The sequence below is a fragment of the Stegodyphus dumicola genome, chromosome 9 (genome assembly GCF_044657685.1).
Source record: "Stegodyphus dumicola isolate Sdum_Otavi_A_Nest chromosome 9, ASM4465768v1".
Lineage (NCBI taxonomy): Eukaryota > Metazoa > Arthropoda > Arachnida > Araneae > Eresidae > Stegodyphus > Stegodyphus dumicola.
In genome coordinates this window covers 23952231-23972323 of record NC_140776.1, presented here as the reverse complement: position 1 = coordinate 23972323, position 20093 = coordinate 23952231, and the positions used below count along the sequence as shown (strand labels likewise).

Below are 20093 nucleotides of genomic sequence, written 5' to 3'. Positions count from 1 at the left end.
CCCACGGCTTAACCAGAGAGGATTATGCCTTCTTGGATCGCCCTAGGGGTTGGGGCCATTAAACGTGTAAGGCAGCCTTGAGGTAGCCAGGTCTGGTGCTCCTTCCTTCTAGTTGTGTTATTTCCACGTGCCTTCGTGGTGTAGTTGGAAAAATATTCGACACGCCCAGAGCTCCAATTCCGGCAAGGGAATTGCACATTTTTTTTGTTTTTTTATCTCCTGCTTCAATATAAACATTCGACTCTACACATGTTTCAAGGTCTTAAGTTTCAGATACTTCCGCGTGAAAGAATCCTCACATTATTTGTACATCTGAAGTCCAGGCATCAATCTGACTAAAATTGCATATGTTTAATTTCGTAATTAGCTGCTTTTTACAGTAGATCCTTATAAATGTATATTTAAGATAAATTGATATGGCTGGAAGTTCAAAGTATGAACATATAACTAAAGATTTCCTTAGACTGAAATTATCGTGTTTAGGAATGGGACCACATTGGGTGAGTTTTTGCAAAACAGGTAAATTTCAATAGAATCGATTTATCAATTGAAAATCTAATAAAAACTTAGGTAACAGTTTTCTTTAATATATATTTCGTTTCTTATTGTGACAGATATGTGGTTGAACTGCATAACATGGTTTATGCGAATTTTAGCTCTGAAGAGAGATTCAAAGTGTAAATTTTATGGTTTCCGATTTCAGAATTTCACAATTGCATTGCTGTAAATTGTAAAGCGTTTTCTGGTTTTCATATGTTTACTAACGTTATGATAAGCAATCAAAGATTTTTTCTCATTACCTTTAGAATCTCTACTACAGATTTTGATCCATTGTCCTTTCTTCTTGTGTGTGTGCGTGATTATGGCAAAGCCTCGAGGGCTATCTGCCTATGTCCTTTCTTCTTACCAAGGGTATTATTACCGATACTGAAATTTCGTTTTGACCAACTTTTCTTTTAATAGTTTTTTTCTTTTGCCTTAAGTCAGCGAAAAGTACACCGACAAAAGACATCATGCAACTGCATAAATTTCTGCTTTATAGCTCTCAAAAACTGTTGGAGTTGGATAATATAAAAGATAATCAGGGATGATTCAGTTTACTTAATTATGGCAAAGCACACTAGGGCTATCTGCCTAAGGGGAGGGATGCCTTCGTGTACTTTCTAAAGGAAACTGGCTCGTATGCACGTTACACATGGAGAAAACCACGAAAACGCCCATGCAGCCAACCTGTTCGCGGGATTCGAACCTCGGACCGAACTACCAGTGTTCAGCAACTTTACCGCTCGGCCGCTGGTCGGTTAATCAGGGATGAGATTTTGCTTGCCAGGTCGGTTCTCAGTTGTAAAATCGAATTGAGCTAAATCTACCAAATTCCGCCCGAATGTACGATAAATGAGGATTTCGCAACAACATTTTCAGGTGTATGGCTTGCCTATGAGGTGTTAAATCTTGTGACCAAGATAATTTAAGCGAAAGTTCTCAATGATCGCCCAGGGTACAGCAGTGCACTCCAGCTCAATGCTGTGGTAGCGTGTTTCAGCATCTTTTAAAGTGCATGATGTATATTCATTGACACGCAGCTTCCCATCTTGATCTTAATATAAAACTGTACCTTATCAGGAATCAGAAGCATTAGTTTCTATAAACGCTGGAGTCCTTGTTTAAAAATACGTAGGACTCACAATTGTGGTAATTACAGCTTTTAAGATCTCGAATGTACGCCGTTCGTCATCTCTTAGAATAATGACAGCATTGCTGGTAAATTTTCCCAATCCTTTCAGAACGCTTATGAGCGCTTTAGCAATAACATCATAATTACCAATGTGCTTTCTGAATTGATTGGCAAAGTCAAGGACACCATGGATTTCTTGAACTGGTTTGAGAATAGGGTCGTTTCCAACTGATGCTATGCGAACGGGATCAGAATGTTCTCCATATAGATAAATAATTCCACCATCGAAAGATATTTCTGATATTTCAAATTCCGAGTTTTCTGGTATCACGTGATGTCCAGCATTATGAGTTGCTTCGGAGATTTCATAAAGCAGTTTTACATAGCAACTAAATGCATCATTTGAAGTTGAAAAACATCGCCAGTGTTCGTGTTTATATTGTGTAGTGCTAGATGATAGGTGAGATGATTGAATCGCTCTTGTCATTATAGATGGGACATTAATGACAGGAGTTGGCATTCGGAGGAATTGGTAATGTCAGTAGGAAGTGAAAATGCCAATGTTTTAGTCTCATTTATGCGAAAGGTGTGAAAGCAGATTTTACGTCCATTTTAGAACTGCAATAGTTGCCTGCGGTCATTTTAGTGCCATCATTTTTCTGAACGATTACATCTGGATTAATCTCTGCGATGGAATTACTAGTGCTTGAAAAATCAAGTACAACTCATTTTGGTTTGCTTCATGGAAGTGTCGCTCTACGCTAAAAGCGGGAGTAGCATAAGGCAAATTTTGAAGGGTGTAAGATTCTCTACTGTGTACTTTAAGTTACAGTTGAATGTGAAGAATCTTAAGAACTAGTAAGCGAATAATCGTTTGAGTTCTTGAGACAGTAACTAAAACTTGGAAAGGGTTAAAAGACCCTTTATTATTCAAAGAAGATTTAACAGAACTCCGTCTTGGAGTTTTACAATAAAACCGACACTTGGGCTTGAACTTAGGAACTAAGAATTAGAGCTTTACTAATCTTAACTAAAAACATATAGCAGAAGCTATCAAGATTCTAACGGAGTTGGCCACTTAACGCTAATTGATTGCGAAGAGACTTAAACTAATTGACTGACTTAAGAGAGATAAGCCTAAAAAAATCGGACATGTGCTAGCCAGAATCTCTGTTTCTCTCTAAGACAGTAGAACTTCGCGATTAAATACCGCTCTTCCTCAATTTGCATTCAAACGTGATTCTAAAACTGCGTTCTGGCCGGAAGTTGTAAGCTAAAATTCAGAAATGATAGGAAAGGAATTTTAATTCAAAATTTAACTGTTAGCTAAATAATTATAATCCTTACAAGGGCAATAGATTCCTTGTTTTAACCACCCGTGAATTCGAATGGTGGACATCTAATAGTTTTGTAATATTGCAACTCTATTTTGAATTCCACATAGGGCCATAGTCTAATGTTGTCATCATCAGAATAAAGCATATCACCAAATATTCTAATTATCACATTCAGCTGACGTGCTACATCATGGCTAGCTTTGCAAAATGAGGGATAATTTTTGTTTCAGACGAAAATGTACTTGGACTTGCTTTCGTATAAACATCAGCTAATCGTGATAATGAAAGGTTGCTAGCTGATCATCACATGTATCAGAAGATTATATTTGAAATTTCGGGGATTGATTTTACTTGTTGTCTTGTTTCCCAGATCGAACGTCATCAAGTTTGTCTGCGCTATCACTTAATTCTTCGTTAGTGATAGTATTCTTGGCGATTATCCAATTTTATTTGTAATGTCCCCAATTATCATTCAATTGCTGTCAGCCTGCGGAATAGTAAAAGTTTATTTTCATTCTTTTAAAATTTTCTTAAAAGCTCTTTTGTTTTTATTTAATTTCTTAAAACTTCTTTTTCCACTCAGGCACCTTTTGCATAAATGTGATCAACTAATATTTCGCTGTTCTTCAATTTTCGATAACTTTGGTGCATTAAAAGTTCTTGCATTGTAATGAGCTTTTTAAATCATGAAGCGAAAGCTTTTTTCTATGCAGTCCAGTCATCATAATTTTTCCCTGCAGTTAACTGCCTGTTTTGTGCGGATCCAGCAAGGCAAGAAATAGCATTAGTTAACTTTAGTTCGTCTGACCAGTCAGCCAGTGTTGAAACTATTTCAATCTCCTTATGCTATTCGAAGGCCATGTCGATGGTACTTACTTTAAGAATATGAAATGAATTTACGATATCATTGGTGGATGCAATTTGAAGAAATTTGGGTGAGCTTACGTGCCTATTTAATAACTGTTTATGTGTTTCCATGAATGTAGCGAGCATTGCAATAATATTTGAATCTATTGAGAAGAAAGAGGGGTGTGGTGGGATTAATGGATAAAGGCGAATATTTAAAAGTTCTACTTTCTTAATTAGTGATTAATTTTTTTTCATAATTTTATTTTATTAGGAAATATTGCTTCAGGCTTATTCTCATCATTATATAGCGACTGCGTACGAAGAGTAGTTAGTTCATCTAAAGGGGCATCTTTAGCTCTTTTAATATTATTCTCCACAATGCGCGAGATTAAAACATTTTTATATCCATTGCGCAGTTATCTGTTTTCTGAAACGCAATTTCGTTTTCAAGCATTAAATGACGAACTGATTGCGTCTGTAAAGAAACAAAACAGTACTAATATCTGTTGACATTTATATTTGTTTGTTTGTTCACAGTTGCTTCAGTCGACCGTAGACGAACAAGTATAATATATCAGCAAAAAGTTAAACAAGTATTATATATCAGCAAAAAGTTAAACAAGTATTATATATCAGCAAAAAGTTAAACAAGTATTATATATCAGCAAAAGAGTTAAACAAATATTATATATCAGCAAAAAGTTAAACAAGTATTATATATCAGCAAAAAGTTAAACAAGTATTATATATCAGCAAAAGAGTTAAACAAGTATTTTATATCAGCAAAAATATAAACAAGTATTATATATCAGCAGAAAGCAACTTTTAAACTTTCACGAATAAAATCAATCAGCGTGGCTACTACTTAAAAGCTTTCACCGAAAAATATCCACTATACTTAGCTATTTTTAGACAAATACCTGCTGCGCTATATAATGGCCCTATCACTTCTATGGACGCGCGCGCTTACCCGGGACAATTCCGAGAAACGAGATTCTAGTAGTACGGCTTTAAGCGGCAGGCTTCCGAGAAGTGTTTTGTCTAGCTAAGAGGAACATGTCCCGGCTACGAGCAACATTTTAAAACTTGTCCGAAAATGTTCCGGCTGGAGACATGTTCCTCGAACGTTCAACCAATCAGACGAAAGTTGTGCTTCTGAAGGATCACGGGTAACTTTCAGTATGGCGCTGGCTCTCCCTGTGAAGTCATGGACGGTGGAAATAGAGGCCGATTTAATTATTGCTGTTTTGTTGTAATACAACTGCCTGAGTCATTTTTTTAAATGTGTATATATTCATTAAATATATAATCGTAAAAATTTCAGAGTTGACAGTATTTTACGACGTTCTTGCAGTTCCGATTTGTTTGCAAATTGTTCGTCGCCAAAAGTTCGCCAAATTTGTCGTATTTCGTGCTGATCGTGTATTATCACTGTTATATAATAGAATTTTATTTCTTAAATTTAAGTTGAATAATTTTTTTTAAATCCGTTTGTATAAGCGCGTCTTTTCTTTTACTTACTTATCTTTTAAATTGTTTATTGCATAATCAGTGACACATTTTAAACAGCATAAAAGATGCATAAAAAAAGAAAATCACAGCTTATGTAATAATGAGAATATTCATTAAATTTGTCTATTATTTTCATGTTATTAATGAAATACTTTTTGGATTATAAATACATTAGAAACTATACTTTTATTGTAAATGCTACATATTGAAACATTGGAAATTTATGGATTTATTATTATGCATGATGAAAAACATTTGTATATACATTCATTAATAATCTTATTCATTACATTAATACTAATACATATATATTAACAACTTCTAAAACATCGCATCTCTCTATCTGTATGTAAATATATGACTTATTAGATGTGTATATATATATATGTATGTATGAATACAAAAATTAACATTGCCAAGAAGTTTATTTGAAGTTACTTTTAATTCAGATAACGATTATGTAATTGGCAGCAACTATAGTTATCAGTTCTTTGCAAATTATTATGGGTATGTAATAATCAGTTGAAAAATAATTGATGAGTATTTGAGTACTAAAGAGTGTACACATTTTGTTATTGGGTTAATTCATAATTATATCATATGTATGATCTACGTAATAAAAACATGACTAATAAATAATAAGAAATGTAACAGCTGTGCATTTATAACATTTGATTACTTAAAACAGTGCACAACTGATTATCACCTTCATGTTTGTTTACATAATGAATTGCACTTTCCAATTAAGTGCACGGGCCTACTAGTGGCCGAAGTGTCGTTGAACACTGGTAGTTCTGTCTCAGGTTAGAATGCCGCGAACGGGCTGGCTAAATGACGTTTCCTTGGTTTGCCCCATTTGTAACTGGTATACGAGCCAGTTTTAAAAAATAAAGGGATCCCTCCTGTTAGGCAGATATATCCCTCGAGGTTTTGCCGTAATCACATAAAACAAACTCATGATGTGCACCACCTAATTTCTAGAGTTGGTATAATTAATGTGTTTTATGTGTATTACCGAGTGTTCTATGGGACAGTAAACAACTCGCACATGTTTGATTGCTCATGTATTCATATGCTTTATTTGATCTTCATTTTACTGAATAGTGCTGCTGGCTGTGAGGATGTAAATATCAGCCATATAAACTTTTGTCATAAAAGATCCTCTTTTTAAGGTGGTCACCAGGTCACAAATTTTCCAGTGAGCCATCAAATTTTCATTGCAATACAGACAACAGAAAATGCACATAAATAATGTCTGATAAATAGACTTATCCAGCACACGTTTTAAACTATTTTTAGTGTATACAGAATTCGGCTATTAATGATGTAATTGATTACTATAACCAAAAGTGTGTTTATCTGTTACTTGAAGTGCCAGAGTGGAGATCAAAGTGTAACTTGATAGCAATCACCTTTCTATTATCTTCCATTACTAACAATAAAGTTCAAAATGAAAAGCGTGTGAGCGATACAAAACAACACGAAGAAGCGAATGTCACTTGAAAGGAAACGTCACTTTCGCCAATCTGAGCGATAACTGATTCTTGTTTGTCTTTCAGCCTGTTTACCAAGTGAAGATGGTAACCCTATTTCGCCAACGGGCTTTTCTCAGAACTGGAAGCATTAAAAGAAGCTTTCTTTTAACGCTTCCAGTAATATCAGAAATATTAAGGATATATACTTGCTCTGATGATCGTTAATTCAAAAGTGGCTAGATAATAAATTTTTGCATTTCTATGGGGTTCCACCTTTTTTCTAACACCCAACTGTGGAACCTCATGAACAGTTAAGCGAATAATCGCTTTAGTTCAGAAAGATAATCGTAAACTCAAGAAGGGTTAGTTACCACATATTTCTCAAAATAAGAATTAATCAGATCTCCCCTTTCTCAGGGCATGCAACAAAGCCTCCACTTGGGCTTGAGCTCAAAATAATAAAAAAAAAATAAGACTTGCTTAACTAAAAAGATATAGCCGAAGCTATCAAAATTGTAAGTAGTTGACTCCTAAATATCGAATAAGCTAGCTTAGCAATTACGGCCGAGCGTAATATCAGCTTAGAGAGAGACGTAGCCAAAAGGTGAACTCGCGATAGTCAGGAAGTCTGAGGCTCTCTTTCGAAGTCAGTGGAACTTCGACTTAAATACTACTCTTACTCATTTGCATTAACCGCGATTCTAAAAGCACATTCTGGTAGGAAATTGTAAGCTGAAATTAGGAAGGACAGGATAGTAGTTTTAACTAAAATTAACTGTTAGAAACTTAGGAGAAACCTTGCATTTCAAACAGAGCTTCTCTGCTAACATTTTCTGCTTTCTGTCAACTGAGTTTCCGTTAAAACGTGAATAATCATATTATTAAATACATGTGTTTTCATACTTGCAGGTATATAAGCATGACATAGGGCCTGAAGTTTCTAAAATTAATTTCAAGGAAATAGGTGCAAATCTTATCCAGTGTGCCGTAAAATTTTATTGGACCGATACCACACAGCGTAACCAAAATATTATCACTAATATTAAATTATATATAAAGCTTGGAAGCCTAAATAACATATAAATGTGTAAAGAACTGAAATAAGTTAGGCATAACTTTAAAAATATCAGGCTGATACTATTCTTAGTATAATGCCTTTGCATTTAATCTCAAGAACACGAATGTCGGTAAAAAGCTGCATTACTATTCTAGAATAGTGAAGATGAATTCAACAGATGTTAAATGATAATTCTGAAATGCAGTCGTTTCCAGAATAAACACTTCTGCAGTCACAAGATTCTTGAATCTTTAAAAGAATAGAAACTTCAGTATTTATCTGGAATATATGCTTTAACATGTCATTCAGATATCAGAATTGTGTTATTGAACCTTTCCCCCTGAAAAGTCGATTATAAATAATTCCAAATTGTGCTTAAACAGGCAAAGTTTGGAAACTAACAGATATAGTTTGACCGTCTCAAGCGAAACCCTGATTGGCATTCTGCCAAAACACATAGACTCGCCGAAAAGGGGCGGTATTACTTGCTGCGACAGGTAATACCGCCCCTTTTGGGCGGTATTACTAATAGAAGGTCTTCTCTTCTCCGGAAAGAGCTATGCTGGAGGGAAAGAAAGTCCGCATCCTTCCACCCTAATTTGAGAATAATTCGGTCCGAATGAAGCAGGCGTGTTTGCGCTAATGGTCACAGATGAGGCGGTCGAACTATACTTGTCATTAAAACTTCGCCGTAGAGTCCATTGATCTTTTAAGACTACAACGTATGAAATTGAGATACATGAGAAGAAATTTATATATTTTATGTTAAAAAACATCATGAATGCAACTGCGATCGTTTTAGTATTTTAGGTTGAGTCTTTACAGTTTTCCAAATTTCAGATAGCCAATGCTAACTTGCTGTAAGGCTAAACAAGAAATTCCATATTTTTACAAAGACACCAGTTATTGGAGTGGACTGAAATTTCGATTTCGTAGTAGAAGACTGGAGGGTGGAAGTGTACTTTTGAAGAATTGCTAAATCACTTGATAATTCAAATATATTTTTTATTACTTCTTGATTATTCCATGGCATGGAGCATCATAATGGGAAACATTCTGCACCACACTATTTTGATGATGATGCATTATATGTTTAATAGAAGCAGCCAAGCAAAAGAAGTGCCTCAGCTAGCAAGCGCATGCAAAGAAAGAGGAAGCGGATTGAAGCAGTATTTATAGCAAAATTTTCGTTAATCTGATTGGCTAAGAACTATATTCAATTGCGGAAGGTTAAGATGACATAATGAGAAATTAGGTTTTAGACATGACGTACTTTCTAAAAAGTTATTTTACTATTTTTAGAAGAGAGAGGAGACGTGTACAAATAAAAAAATAGACTTAAGGGGGTATTGCTAATATAAAATATAATTCAGCGGTACATAGTTTATATTATAAATACACAGATATACGTATATATAAGTTTTTTAGACATAGGTTATATAATCCATTAAAAATTTGTCTCGTAAAGTTACAATTGTCTGTTTCGGAGAAACGCGTAATGGGGTTAGCTTAGTTCGAGGTTCATTTTAAAGAAATTTCCCTTGAAAAGCCAAAAGGAACTTCGAATTGGGCTAATTAACTATTTTCCGCTTCTTAATTTTAATATTTTTGTTTTTTACCTTGTTCAATTGATTAGTATTTTTCTGTGTTTATAATTAACTTTTTATTGCGCATATAGCCAATTATTTTACCATGTTCAATTGATTTTTACTATGATAAAATTCCTAATTAGTTTAGCAAATAGTTTTTTATTAATTTAATTTTTTCCCTCCTTTTCACACTTTTTATAGATACTAAATATGTTAACTCAAATTGTAAATATTCAAATATTTTTTCTCCTCTTTCACACTCTCCATAGTAACTAAATATGCTTATGTTGGAGTTTTTCTCGGAGCCACAGTTTTTGGTAACTTTTTTGGCGAGCTTTCTAAAATTTATCTTCTAATTTCCTTAATTTCGCAGCACAATGCGCAAAGTTTTGACCTAATTGGTCTTTTTTCGTATGTTCACCTTCTAGAATTTCCTAGCCTATTACGTAACCGCTACTATAAATACTGAGTACTCGCCGTTTTTCAGTCAGATTGCTTCCTAATCTCGCTGCCAGAAGACTCTGCGCTACCCTGTCCATCTTTTCTCCCTTTGTTAGAATTAGTTATGACACACAAAGTTTAAATTCAATCATACTTAGTTAAAATTACTATGGATATGTAATTTAAAGAGTGTTATCTTAAAGGAAAATCATCTGCTAATTGGAGTAAACAAAAATAGGCAATTAAAAGCTAAATTAATTTGTGTCGTCTTCGGATATCCTGCTTAACTCTCTGCGAAAAGCCATGCCTGAACTTTGATGCCGAGCTTCACGACTGCCAAAATATTCCATATATATATATATGTATGTATGTATCTGTTTCAAAAGAATAAATTTAATTTAAATACAAATTTAATTAATTCTTTGCGCCATTGCTTCAAGGAATGAAATTTAAATTTTAACAAACATGTACATACGTAAAAGGCAAATTTAAAGTTAAAATAATTAAAAAATGTGCAAACATATAAAAGATTTAATTTTCGAACTAATCTACAATATCATTTAAATTCAGATAGCATAAGTAAATCAAGTGCAAAACCAAACCATGAAAATAATTCACCAATTTAGCAAATTAAAATTAATCTATTTTTTTTTTTTTTAATATGCATAAGTGAATGACTGTTGAGCAGGCAGGAGACAGACTTATCAAGGGGAAGTTGCCTCCAAATCTAACTCTACAATCATTCAATTCGTGTTTCGTCATTCATGCAGGCAAGGATAAAAGTTAAAACCAAAAGTAAATACATATACATGTAAGATATAAATACAATGGCTGCTTAAAAATATAACAAAATACGATGGCTGCATTAAGAATAATCGGCGACCTCAAAATTAATTATTCTAAATTTTATGCACCCCCCCTAAATCCATCCTTTCTCCCAAATTCAAAATCTTTCCATGTTACATACCGCTGCTTGAAAAAGGTAACTAAAACTAAAAATTAACCAATCATACCTGTATACTCGGTATAAATAGCGCTCACAAGTTAACTACATCATTCTTCCTTTTCCTAACTTCTGCTCTGCCAGGATAGCGCTGATTTACCTTGCTAAATTCTTTCATCGTACTTTTAAAACTAAAGTACATAGATCTTATTGTATTTCATTATGAGTGGATAAATGTCTACTAATATCGTTTCATCTGCGTGAAAATAAAGATTGCAAATTGTTCAAGATCAAGTGTGTTAACTCTGTCATCATAGCTTTTACCTTCAGCCATTGCTGTCTTCTTAGCCATGACGAATATCGAAAGCTGTTAAAAGCTCCAGTGTTTTGTTTTACCAAATTAATCTATTTCATATGAATTCGGCGTGACGCTAATGAAACAAGCATTTCCAAAACACTTCAACCGATAATAATTTTAAGTTTAGGAATCAAAAGTTAACATTTGAGTGCATAATTAATGATTCTAAATTTGGGAACTAAAAGTTTAGGCATCAAAGACAAATTAGAATTAAAACTAAATCATTCCTTCATCAGCAAACGCAAAACATGATTATAAAGTTATCATAAAGATCTGTTTAACGAAACGAAATAATTGATTTAATAATTACCCCTATTTAATGATAATTTTATACAAAAGTTACAAAGTTCTGACTGGAGATCTGAGTTGGAAGGTATCTGCTAGCAAATTTAAAAGAAAAAAAAAAAATTGCATGAATTTTGAACCTGATACACAAACATTTTTTTAAATGATTAAATTCATCCAAAATTGTTTGGAAACATTCCGCAAACATTTGTTAAGTTGCGAGTTGACTGCAATATTATAGCGACGTAGCTTAACATTAGAGTGTAGAGTCACTGTATTATATTACCAAATTCACAATTTTGCATTGCAAAATCAGAAAATTTCGCCGAGTGGCCTTATATACTGACACTTTCCACCTTACGAAGAAGTTCCGTTCCGAACGTTCCATTTTTTACGACTTTAATGAGAAACTGATAATCTTTTTGTTGTTTTAATTATTATTAATGCAAGTTATATGTAAAATTATTGTTATATAACTAGCATTTCATAATGTAACTAAAAGATCTTGAACTAAAAGATCGCTTTTAATGATTGGATACCATAAATTAATATTAGTTGCTGATATTCCATATTTATGCACCTATTTGTCAACGCAGGATATAAAACAAATCTGAAAGATTGCTTTATACATTAGTAAAAAAAATTCAAATGCTTGCCATTCTTACTAACAAAGTTAAATATTATTCTTTCCGTTTGCGTTAGCATATCGGTGGTTTTAAATTAAGCTTCGGACTACTTCTTTTTAATCAAACTTAAATAAGAAACAAAATGTGCCTGTAGAAGCTAGAGAATAAATGAAATAGAAATACATTTTTATACTGAATTTTGGCATTTCTTTAAATTTTTATAATTATTCTTAACTGGAAACAGTCTATACGTAGTCGCAAAATACATAATAACTTTTAATCTAAGTTTAGAAATCCTAATTCAAGTTGTCACACAGTTCTTATGTTTTATAAAATGTCACTTGTATCTTTTTGATGCACATAGAACATATCAGAATAATCCAGAGAAAGAGAGAGTTCTTGCCGTCATTCATGGTATATATATATATATATATATATATATATTCTACGTGTTTTAGCAACACATATATATACTTTATATACATGTTACAGCATATAATATAGGTATAAAAGCTACAGATATACCTTAACAGTTTTAAAAATATGTTTCTTATTCAAAGAACACACTGGGTAGGTATTTTCAATGCACTATAATTATAAATAGAAGTTCCTTATCCTTTGTTTGCCTCATTAAAATTCGCAATCAAAACTTAATGCTACATGACCAAATTTTGTTTATTTAAACTGTTTATTATCATTAATTATTTACAAGTGACTGTAATAACAATTAATAATGTATATACTTACCTTGGTACACTTCACCTCCTGATTTTCATAGCCACTAATTTTCATTTTTTGCTCTCATTTTACATATTACTTGCTAGTATTTTATATTAAGAGAGAAAAATAAAATCCGTTACATAAATGTATGAGAACTTTTACATAGCAACTATAATTCGAGCCTTTCTAAAATCCCTCTCGTGGCAAACTCTAAAAGAGTCTATCTCGAAACGAATTTTTCGCAGATTCCAATTTGACTTATAGCGGGTGACATGTATTCTTTGTTCTTGTTAAGAAGTCAGACTTTCAATATATTCAAATCTACGCTTCCATTTACGTATTATTTATGAGATAATTCAAAATATTCATATTCACGATATTACTATTTATTCAAATTATGTAAGAGAACCCTATTTTTTATTGCTTGTAATATTTATTTCAAAGAAATTTATTAAGCGTTAGTTAGCGTACAACAAGAACTATGGAATTTTGCTACATTAATAGTTAGTTTTAAACCTTATTTTAATTGCTTAAATATTCGCGTTTGCTATAAAATAATTAAAATTAAATGCCTAAAATAATTCTATTGAACCTAAAATAATGTATTATATTCGCATTGAATATTAACAAGCATTTTATATATGTAGATGTTTATGTTTAAATGAATTATTAGATTCGTGATGTTTTTTAAAATATTACAGGTGTAAAAGGACATGGTAATTATTGATTATTATTTCACTCGTCACAGAGATTAAATTTATTTTGAAATATACTGCGTATATAAGGAGTTCAAAATTTTTTAAAACAGCAGGCAAATACATTTTTAATATGATGGTACATTACACTTACCGTTTGCAGTCTTCTTTCTGTGCGTATGGCATGTAGAACAACAGCATTTCCAAAGAACGTTAGAAGACATAACAAGCAAAGTACGACAGCAGTTGGTACCCCTAATACTGGGTTCTCTGTAAGGAGGCCCCCAGAATTAATCTCTCGTTGACTACTAATATTCCAGCTATCCAATACAGTAGACGTTTCTTCCATAGTTTGTAATTTGTTATTTTGTTCCGAATAATGAAATTTTGAAAATGATATAACACTTTCCTAAAATGCTGAAAATTGTTATTTCATAATTTGTGATTATTTTCTTTTTTTCCGTCTAATTTGCTATTACAGTAGCGATGGGGCAACAAATCGCGTGGATACTCGAAAGAAAAGTATCAGATCTTGGTTAATAAAACTGTTAAATTTTAACCTATATAACCCAATAATAATTTTATAATTTAATAAGAAGGTTAATCATATTGTATAATTCTGTTCTTTCAGTTCCAACAAATTTTAGTAAGTTTGCAATTTTGAAATTCTCATTTCATCTAACCAACGAACAAACACAGTAATAAATAGTTCCAGAGTATCCTTTCAAGATTATACACAATAACTAAAGAAAACAAAAAATTACAATTTGGAATGCTTTTTGTTTCAGTATACTAAGTGCGTCCCGAATGCTTCGCGTGTGGGACATGAATGACGGCAAGAACTCTCCTTCTGTCAGTTGCGGCCGATAGGACCGTATGGGGGAGCTCTGATCGCTTCATTCATGGCAACAAGCATGCTGGAGCTTCCAAAGTTTGCTTGGAAATTTGCGCTTTTCCGCTTCCCAATGCCACATCTCACTTGTCGTCTAATGAAAATGCCTCGATAGTAAATTTACTTGAGACAAATTAGGTTTAGAAAGACTGAAAGGAAAGATCATCATAATCTTTAATAAAAGGACGATGGTAAAATTATTTTGGATAGCCGGAAGCAGAAGCAGAAAGCTTATTTTGAATACTTAATATACTAATCTTTGTTTTGAAGGCTTTCGGACAAAACAAAAATATGTTGCTATATATTAATAATGGTGACTAGTAACATAGGTCACCCTGTTTTGGTTTCATTGAGATCTATTTCTCAGCAACACAAATAAATTCCTGTTTGGGAAAAAGAACTGACTGGAACCTTTCAGGAACACATACATTATTTTTTTTTTTTATTTCAGTGTACCTTTCTGAGAACTTAAAGCTCAAAGATTATATTATTGTTTTATATCAAGCTTAAAGATTATATTATTGTTTTATATCTTCCTTAATGTAAATCTATAATATCCGCATAAAAATTTGCAGTAAAAAATCAAATTCAGACTTGATATTTCCGTGAATTCAGTCCCTCTAGAGAGAAATAGATTTTAAAGATTTTTGATAGAAGCTTATTGATCAATTTCTTAATTCTTAGTGATATAAAATTCAACGAATTTCAGTATAGAATAACTTTAATAAACGTTAACTTGGGGAAAAATGCCATACCATTGCACTAATAAAATTTTGATAATAGTAAAAAAATAATTATACATCGGGGTATTTATTTATTACATGACGGTAGAAAATTACATTTTCTATGAATTAAAGGAATGCTTCAAATACTCATAATATTATTATTATTGTTATAAATACATAACAATTTGTTTATAATTATAACAGTTAACTACATTATGTAAGAACTAAAATTTAAATTTAAATTACTGAGAAACATGCTTATTACTATGTCGAAGGTTTACTAAATAATTAAGGACTGATTACATACGTAAATTAACCCTTTGTGGCACAGTGTGTCCGGCCTGGACACACCTAAAAGGTTTCATCTGTGCGCACAGAAAAATTGAATGAAAAAGTATTTATAGGTTACTATAGGTTACTCTGAACTTTCTTTATTTATAGTAGATGGCAGCTCAACACAAACCAGTCCATATATTTTAGCCATGTTTAGTTTTTTAACACCCTCATTTTTCAAAGAAATCTTCCAGATTATTTTTAGGGTATAAAAGGAATTGTTTGAAAAGAAATTTCTTTGTTATTTTTGGCTGTATGATAGTCTCCTTATTCTATATTAGTTTCGAATTTTTACCTTAAAATTTTGCCTAAAATCAAACGGCCAACTCTAGGTGTGCCCAGACGGGGCTCATCGATAATCTAGGACAACTGAGAGTCTGTATTCTTTGTTTCTCCGTATCTCATTGGTCAGTTTATTGACAACAATGCTCGTTTCAGCACTCTTTTAGAAGCTCTATTCAATCAGTGTGCCACTTTGGGCGCACCCACAGAATTAAAACCAAAAGTGCTATCTTCACAAAATTTTACTTGTGTACTCCTCTAGGCCTAATTAAATTGCCTACCTTTTTTTTTTTTTTTTTTTATCAAAACTCGGACTTTAAAAAGGTAGCGTGCCGGAAAGGGTTAAAGATATTGTAGATTGCTGACTGAAGAAAATTAGAAGTAAGATTTTAAGTAAGTAAATAAATTAATTTAATTTAAATTAAAGTTATTATATTTTGTTCAACAACAAAATTTGTCAAATAATGTGAATAATAAGTGCACGATAAAATACATAACAGGAAAATGTTTGGAAAGTCTCCAATGAAAAGTGTTAATGTCAAAAGGCTATTGTTGTCGACCAGTATTTAAAAAAAAAATTACAATCGCAAAATCCTTCCATTTATAAGCGTTCTTTGATGAATGCAATAAACAATCAAATACTCATTAAATTCTTCTAACGTCTAAGCTGAAAACAAGATTAATGATAATTTATAATTAAAATAATAAAAAAGCATATAAATAACACTATTTATTTAATTAATAAAACTTATAAAAGTTAACTTTTAAAATATATAATTATACTTATGTATATTTATCATATTATTTATTTATTAATAAAATTTATTAATTTTAAAAGTAAAAAATATGCTGTCTTATATATTCGCTACTTACATATACGCAGAAATAAATTTAAAAAAATATTTGCATCAAAATGAAAAAAGGTAAAAATGTAATTAAATTATTTAAAAATTGTTTTAAAATGAAAAAAAAAAGGATTTACGCTTTCTAATAATACGTTTAATATTCCTTATTTTCAAGACTGTTTTCCGAGAATTGACTTTAGGTGTTAATATAAAATATGCTGAGCCCAAAATCAATGAATACTTCCTTTAAAACTTGTTTATTTGATTTCTTTCAAATCTATTCTTACTCAAGCATTTATTTTATATATTTGAATTAATTCTGTGCTAGACGTGCTTTGATATTAATAAATGAGTGGAACAACATTTGGTGTTCGCTATTTCGGTTTTTTATTCTCTACATTTAGCCGTATTATGTAATTAATTATACAAGTTCAAATTACGCCTCACTCTGACTCCTGCATGTGATTATATACATTGTTTTAGGGATGTTTAGTACTTATCTAATGTAATGAAATTAATTTAAGTTACGGCCGTTATTTCGTATAATTAATCCACCCCCGCTATGAAACATTGCATCTCCACATTGTAGCAATCTCAGCAGATCCTGTCCAGGAGGAGAGTGGAGATGAGATCCAGGCTTGTAAATTAAGCATGATTTGCGAATCGATCCTCCTCGCACATCTTCTGTTTATCAAGGAATTTTACTGTACTAGAAGAGGAAATCAGTGATCCTTATCAGCGCAGGATTATGACTTTAAAACAGGTTTAAATACCCCAGTTTTGTATTATACTTCAGCACGAAAAAGCATTTGAAATTAGTATCTGGCCTTAGTAAGTTTCCTTTGAAGCTTAAACAGACATCCTGGATTTTCAGAGTGCATTTCAGATTTATACATTCATTTACATAGCTGAATTTAGATTTTAATTAATGATTTAATTTAGATACTCGGGCCGATTCATCAATAAATGAAGAAATGCGGCGAGAGTATTTATAATATGGATTAATAGCCTTGAATTATAATTCATATGTGATAGGAAAGCTATTTTATGAGTAACTCTTTTTTATCCGATTATTATTATTTTTTTCCAAAATCCCTCAAAGTAGACGAAATATTGCTATGAATAAAAATTTTTACACCCAAGGATTTGCTAAACTGTTTGAAATTCTTGATATTTGATCCCTCAAATCCTCTACCTTCGGTTCTCTTCAAAGTAACTTTCGCGTAAGTTCATGAAACTGACACTCTGTTCCACGCCCGTATGCTTATACCTAGGCACTGCACCTTACTGATTACTTTTAAATATTTTTCAAAAGTCCCGTTATGTTTTAGTTTCACTGAATAAATAATTATTAATTGATCTTAAGGAAATTTTCTGACACGTTTAGAAAAAGACTTCGGGACTTCGGCTTAGAAAAAGACACAGTTTTTTTTTAAAATTTTTATTAAGGACTTTTCGCTTTTCTTACTGCGTGCCTACTCAGCTTATGGGAACACATCTATCCAGCAATGGCGAGCTCCGGTGCTCAACTCTGCAAAAAGGCGTTGCTGATTTTTCATGTTTCCTGTTCTGGTAAAAACTGAAAAATTCAATGAATCTGCGTCTGTCTGAAGTGGCGCCTGACTAATATGTGTTGGATGATAATTCGTAAGTCAGATAATACAGTGGTTAGGGGAGCCTGACTACGATAACATAAGGCCCGGGTTCAAATCCCGGAGAAGGCATGGATGTAAATAGTTTGTCTCTTCATAGGAGGCAAAGGTGGCCAACCTATTAGGTGCCTCCATACTAAAGAGACCACCACATCTGGCCTTAGGAGTGGCCAATGCCGGCATAGGCAAGCGCCCGCCATTGGAAAAAAAATAATTCTTCAGCCCATCAGCGGCCGAGTGGTCAAGTCGTTGAGCACTGGTAGTTCGGTCCTTATTCCGAATCGAATCTTGGTGAACGGGCTGGGTGCATGGAAGTTTTTGTAGTTTTCCTATGTGTATACGAGTATCCCGTGTATACGAGTCAGTTTCCCTAAGAAATTTCACCACGAAGGCACCTATACCCTTAGGCAGATACGCCTTAAATCCTTTGCCATAATCAAATAAATAAAATGGTAATTTATCACTACTTGAATTTGGCGGCAGAGTTTTCTCCTACCCAGTAGCTCTTGAATGAAGAAGAATACGAGAGATTTTTCTCCTTCCTTACTGCATACTTTTACGATGCAATTAGAAGCATGTCCGACTGGCACTCAGAAAGAACGAAGTTCGAGGCCCGATGAGGGCCTCCCTGACTTTTTATCTTCCTGTGGAGGCAAATATCTAATCGTTCTGCAAGTTACTATCACCACTCAAAATAACTATTCACGACAGCCATTTCATTTTTATTACAGGTGGTGTTTTTACATAGTTATTCTAGATTCATATTATTTAAAATATCAAACTTTCCACTCAAAATAACTATTCACGGCAGCCATTTCATTTTTATTACAGGTAATGTTTTTACATAGTTATTCCAGATTCATATTATTTAAAATATCAAACTTTCCAGTTTGGATTTGCAATGTTTATGATCTATTTGCTAAAATAAAGAAAATCTAATTGAAGGTCTCTCAGTCATGAATTCAATAAATCTTGCTTTTTAAATACTTATAAACTCAATATATAGATCTTGGCGAAAATTTTGAAACCATGATGCTAAAGAAAGGAGATTAACATCCCCAGGATTCAAACTCCGAGCCTCGAATTGCCAAGCGGAATTCTTCCAAATATATCACGAACACAGGCGGCAAGGAGAAAGAAAATGTGTTATAAATAACTTCTTCTTACGTTTTATAAATGACTTTTTTCCCTACTTAAAAGGGGCATTGAGGGGAAGGAAACCTAATCGCCAAATCCTAGTGGTGACAAATTATTATTCACCCTCTTTTAGTTCAAGCGCCAATTGTAGAGATTTTTTAGATCTTTTTTAGTGTGCTTTTAGACAAAAAAAAAAAAAAAAAAAAAAAAAAAAAAAAAAAAAAAATAGTCTCGCTTGTATTCGAATACCGGATTTCCCAAAGCGATTCCAGATACGTTAAGAAGGTAAATAGTAAGGAGAAAATAAATGCTTTATTAATACGTTTAATGTTTTGCTCTTCCTCAATGTTTTAGCCAAACTCAGTGAATTTAATTTCAGCAAGCTTGATATAAATTGCTCTTCTCCAATCACGAATCTGTCATTCTAAGAAAAACTTGACTTTTTTAATTATCTATGTTCCCGTGCATACAAAGTTTACTTTTCCAAGTCATGTTTGATCAAAATCCTAATCTGGATTGCAGTACTGAAGTTTTCTCATTCCGCTATTGATCATGAGGTTAGAAACGCTCTCATCATAAGAAAATATGTTATTTGCGTCCCATCAGTCGCAAAAATCTCTTTGCTTTTCTATTTTCTTTCTCCTTCGACCCGTTATAAAACTATG

At 32.6% G+C, this 20093-nt stretch overlaps 1 protein-coding gene across 1 annotated transcript in view; it reads right to left on the bottom strand.

Annotated features, from left to right (window-relative positions):
* Positions 1-14373, bottom strand: part of LOC118187706 (histamine H1 receptor-like) — a 597689-nt gene extending 583316 nt beyond the window's left edge. Inside the window, exon 1 of the mRNA XM_085823285.1 lies at positions 13717-14373. Within this exon, the coding sequence (XP_085679411.1) occupies positions 13717-13911 (195 nt within the window). The 5' untranslated portion in view covers positions 13912-14373. The remainder of the gene's footprint in view (positions 1-13716) is intronic.
* Between the last annotated feature and the right edge of the window lie 5720 nt (positions 14374-20093).